Source organism: Condylura cristata, unplaced genomic scaffold, assembly GCF_000260355.1.
Source record: "Condylura cristata isolate star-nosed mole 26May11 unplaced genomic scaffold, ConCri1.0 scaffold00015, whole genome shotgun sequence".
Taxonomy (NCBI): domain Eukaryota; kingdom Metazoa; phylum Chordata; class Mammalia; order Eulipotyphla; family Talpidae; genus Condylura; species Condylura cristata.
This window is the reverse complement of record NW_004567116.1, coordinates 7,623,876-7,629,160: the sequence shown is the minus strand read 5'-3', so window position 1 is coordinate 7,629,160 and position 5,285 is coordinate 7,623,876. Positions and strand designations below refer to the sequence as shown.

Below are 5,285 nucleotides of genomic sequence, written 5' to 3'. Positions count from 1 at the left end.
AAACCTCAGTGTCCCTCCTGGTCTGTCCAGGTTAGTCTCCATGTCCACAAGGTGTGTCTCAAGCACAGGACCCTTTGTGTTTAGTGACTTCTGGTTAACTTCCAGGTCATTTCCTCATGAAACAAGCAAGGATCCTCCTCTGATGCCTGGAGAAAATCATTTATTCTGGAAGAGTTCAGATGGCAGTGTAAATGCTGCCCTCTAAAGGTGCAGTCAGCAGCACCTATGTTGGGCTGAGCCTTCCTGGCTGCTCTCTAACTCCTGCAAGATTCAACCTGCTTGGTTCTCGTAGTTGGGGTTAAAGCTATGCATTGTCAACAGAATTACCCAGCTGATTGGTCTTTTGATTAATTATTTTCATTTCCTGATCTACTGATTTTATAATCTGTGCCTGAAGTTTTATAGAGAATTCTTGCACTAAAGCATAAACTCAAGATTTTCTCTATGTTGGAACCTTTTTATGTTGATTTACATTGTCTTTTGTCATGATTTGACACACAGAGAGGTTTCAAATTGTAAGATAATTTATTCATCATTTATTGACATTGAACTATAGACCCTTTAAAGGTCAGAATGCAAGGGAAGCAAACTACAAAGTTACATATTTTTCCTTCAGACATTATTCTTCCTATGAGTTACCATGAGTTTAGTTTAGTTTGCTTTGTTCTCCTTGACAAGAACTGGAGGATATGTGGGCTCAGAAATACAGTAGGATTGTTGAACATTGTGGTTGGGTTTTGAAGTTGGTGACATGAGTATTTAGCACACCAAATCCTTATTTTCAGACTTTTTCTTAATGTTTCCAGGAAACAAGTTCTAGAGCACTTATAGTAGAAGTCCCTTACCATTGTGGACTGCTGCGCACATTTCCTAAACAGAGGTAGAATTGTAAATGGTCACACATTTTGTGGTGGAAAGTTGGTACTTATACAAATATGTATTAAGCATTTACCACCTGTCCATATTTAGTAATATCAAAATTAGATGTATGTAAGAGTATCCCAGCAATTCTGTTTATTTGACTTTGTAGTGATTCCATTGTGTCCCTCCCTGGTAAGTTTGGCAGTGGCTACTGCTATTTTAGAATTTAAGTCCCATGATTCCATGGCCATTCCCTGTCATGTGCACTGTGGTATCTGGAGTGTAGCAACGGGTTATCTTTGATTAAGTAGTACCTGTGTGGAATAATTGAAATAGTGGACCAACAACTCCGATTCAGGTCACTCTCACTGTAGCTTCCTCCATTTTTAACTCACAACATAACATGGGGGAGTTTTCCTTCAACTTTTTGGAGGGAGATGAAATAGTTGATCTATGTGGAAGACCTCAACCCATCCACAGAATACATAGATTGTATTGTGTTTGTGTTGTTGTTTAGCCCAGGGATTTCCCTGAGAATGACTCCAGTACCAGTTTGTGGAAATCCTGACTTCTCTCTCCTGATAACATGGATTCTCTGTAGTCTTTAAGAGGACGTGGGGCACTTATTGGATTAAGTGCCTTCCTTGTGAATCCAATATCTATTCAAAGGGTATAACTAAGTGATAACATCAACAATGTCCTCACCTGAGAAAGAGACAAAAGTGATCCTATGGTAGGAAACTTATTTTTCCTGAGAAGTAGAAAGCACAAAGACTAATCATTCCTAATTCTCACTCCTATTTAGTTGATTGAGGAAGATTTTTCTCTGAGACTGCACTAATGAGTATTATTTTATTTAGCAGAAAACAGAGCTTATAAGCCAGATCCTCCTTTTGTGAGGTGCTTCCCAGAATTTCTCAATACTATTGTTTTTGTTGTTGTTGTCAAGTACAGAAATAATGGCGCACGGTAGGTTGATTATTCTGGAAAGTGCACTGGTGGAGCAAACAGTGACCTGAGTTCCATCCACCCACCTGCCATGACTCACTGAGTTGACTTTGGAACAGTTGCAACTAAGTTTTCTGAGTTTAAAATCCTTCTCAGTGCCTCTCTGGTGGCACAATGGATTTAGTTTCAGTACTATCAAGCTATCAGCAGCCACTGCAGCATGAGTTTGGTCCCTGGGCAGGGAACTGACCCAATAGCGCAGCAGACCTCTCCTGGCTTGCCTGTTGCTCTCCTCAGCAGTGTATTTCCATCAACCTGCATGTTCCTCTCCTCACTCTGTCTCTGGTGAATCCTCTCACACCCCAGCCTCTGACTAGCACTCCAGCTCTTGTATGAATAAAAAAATTAAATTAAAAAATAAAGTCCATCATATCATCATAAACCCAGAGAGGTTGGAAACTCATGATTTAAAATAACACAGGGTTCCTCAGCAAACAAAAGTGGATTTTGGAACAATCTCAAGTTGCGTGTCGTCTCCTTTTGTGTTACACTTTCTAATGTAAATGTGTAAGACTCAGATCATGAGTGTCTGCAATCAGTAGTGCCTTCCCTATCTCTGCTTTGCCTTAATGTGAACAATAATTAAATTTTCACTTAGGAAGTTAGTCAGTTAAAACAATTATATTTGGAGATGGTCTGGATGACCCTTTCAAAACTCTTTATTTTTAAATAAACCGTTAAATATCAAGCTCCTGGTGCACCCTTGTTTTTTGTTTTTGAAATTCTGATTATCAGTGGATTAACTTCCTTGGAGTGCTGCTTACTTTTGGATTTCAGCTTTTTAGAATGAACACATGAGTAGATAGCACCAGTAGTTTTCTATTTGATTGAACAATTATTATCAACTGTTTACCAAAGTAATGGTGTGTCCAGTTTGGAGTCTGTAAAATATCTTACTAACAAATACATATTAAGAAATCTGAATTGTAGAAGAATAAAATGGTATTTTGTGTATAGATGTGTGTGTGTGTGTGTGTGTGTGTGTGCACTCCTGTCACCTAGAATAATCACAATCATCAGTTTGATTTTGGTAGATCTTTCCTGTTATTGTCCTGTCTTTCCTCTCTTCCCTTCTCCACATCTTCCATTTTGTTGTCAAGTTAGACTGTATTTGTGTAAAGATTACTTAATAAAACATTGGATTTCAGCAGCATTCATTTTGCTTCTTACTTCAAAAGAAATTAAGACACTAAGAAGCTTCTAAACTTATCCTGGACTCCAGAGACTGTGCCTACTCTGTCTTAAAGTTATATCTTTAAGATATACCTCCACTTGATGCGTAGGGGATAGTTGATTATTTTAAGAAGGAGAATAAGTCTTTATGAAATACCTCCAGATTCTTTTTCCTGAACTCAAAAGATTAATTAATCTGCAGTGTTCATTATTTGTCCCCAGAGTTTCTTCATGGCATTTTTCATTTCTGCATTTCTGAGGGTATAGATTAAGGGATTCAGCATGGGAGTTACTATGGTGCAAAACACAGTGACAGCTTTGTCAGTGGGGAAGGAGGTCATGGGTCTTAGATACAGATATGAGCAAGGTACAAAGAACATGATGACCACAGTGACATGAGAGGCGCAGGTAGACAGGGCTTTGCGCCGCCCCTCAGCACTGTGGTTCCTCAGGGAGCGCAGGATGACAATATAGGAAGTAAGCAGCATAGAAAAAGTGAGCAGACACATTGAGTTGTTGGCAGTAATGAGGGGTCCCAAAGTATGAGTGTCCGTGCAGGCTAGCTCCAGGAGAGGGATTAAGTCACACATGAAATGGTCAACGTTATTGGGACCACAGAAAGGTAATTGGACTAAGAGTAAAACTTGAATACCTCCATGAAGAAACCCTATAATCCCAGCTGTTCCCACTAGGAAAACACACAAAGGTCGACTCATAATGGTCATGTAGTGCAGAGGCTTACAGATGGCCACATAGCGGTCATAGGCCATGACAATTAGCAAGACAATCTCAGCTCCAGCAAATAAATGATCAGCAAAGACCTGAGTCATGCAGCCATTGAAGGATATGATGTTCTTTTCAGAGATAAAGCCAGAGATCATTTTGGGAGCTATACAAGATGAGTAGAAACCATCTATGATGGATAAATAGTACAGAAAAAAGTACATGGGAGAACTCAGGGCTGGGCTGATGAAGATGGTGAAGGATATGAGCAGGTTGCCTGACAAAGTAATCAAGTAGATGATTAAAAACCCAGCAAATAAGATTTTTTGTAGTTCTGGATTCTGGGTCAGGCCCAGTAGGATGAATTCTGTTACATTGTTCATTCTTTGCATTGATGCAGCTTGGCTTGTGGTCTTGTGTTCCATCTAGAAAAATCACAGTGTTTCTTAATTGTAGTATTTTAAATTTAGTAGAAAAACATCTCATTGCTAAATAGTCCTGGTCCCTGAATTTTGTGGATATACACTTTTTACTCAACTCAGTCATTCGGCAAATAGGACTAAAGAATGGAATTTCTCCTAGTTCATATTAATTGAATAGTGACAAACTCTTACAAATACCATACAAAAAAGCAAGTTATTACTATGAATGTTGACTGCTATTCACTTACTAACTTGTGAGCCCTAAAACGCCTTTACTTGTCTTTCATATTTTGGGACAATTTATTCAATAACAGTTACTTCGAAGTTATATATGTCTAATGACACAACTATCATAGTTATATGATTACAACTTTCTTTTAAAAGTTAGCCATGTTATGTAAATAGATGTATAAATAAAAAATACATACAAAAATATAATGCTAAAAAAACCTTAAAAACAAAAATCAGTCATGTATCACAAAAGATCACTACTTACTTTTCTCACTAAGAGGTATTTATATATTTAGAATAATGGGACAGATGAATAATGTTCAGCATGACCAATGATTAAAATTCAAAGTACTATAGGTACTACATATTCCCATTAAAATAATGACAAATGTGATATGATAAATACACTAGTGGCAGTGGTGTGTACATGATGACAGTTTTCTAAGTTGTTTATTTCTTCTCTGAAAACATTTCATCAGTTATTATAATTATTTATATCTTTGACCTGTATAATCTACTTTTAGGAATATTTCTTCAGAAATAATTCCCAAGGAAAACCAAATAAAACAAAAAAGGAAACAAATATTTACAAATAGAATGCCAAAGTAATTTATATATCATCTTGCTAAGATGATAAAGTGACAGTTACATGAATTTTGTCCATTATAGGACTTTAATGGATATCAACATAAAAGTAAAAATTTCAGATAGAAAAAAAGCCAGCCATGTATCACAGTGCTAACTATTACTTATCCCAGCCCCGTTTTCTGAGTTATTATTCCTTTCTGTCAAAAGGCTGCACAAGCACACACAGATAAAGACTGGTGGGCTGTAATTGGAATAAAAAAGAACAGCAACTAACTAAAC

At 37.3% G+C, this 5,285-nt stretch overlaps 1 protein-coding gene across 1 annotated transcript; it reads right to left on the bottom strand.

Annotated features, from left to right (window-relative positions):
- Nucleotides 1-1,374: 1,374 nt before the first annotated feature.
- On the bottom strand, nucleotides 1,375-4,157 carry LOC101632128 (olfactory receptor 4C45-like). Its single transcript, XM_004683550.1, has 2 exons — nucleotides 3,262-4,157; nucleotides 1,375-1,510 (listed from the first exon to the last, which is right to left on the bottom strand). Exons 1-2 carry the CDS (start codon nucleotides 4,155-4,157, stop codon nucleotides 1,375-1,377), a joined length of 1,032 nt encoding a protein of 343 aa, XP_004683607.1.
- Nucleotides 4,158-5,285: the final 1,128 nt, after the last annotated feature.

Bases quoted from the DNA above. Each gene is read 5' to 3' on its own strand.
- LOC101632128 (XM_004683550.1), bottom strand. From the start codon at position 4,157: ATGCAAAGAATGAACAATGTAACAGAATTCATCCTACTGGGCCTGACC. The intron at 1,511-3,261 runs GGGACAAATAAT...AGATATTGGATT, and splicing joins AATGCCATGAAGAAACTCTG to CACAAGGAAGGCACTTAATC.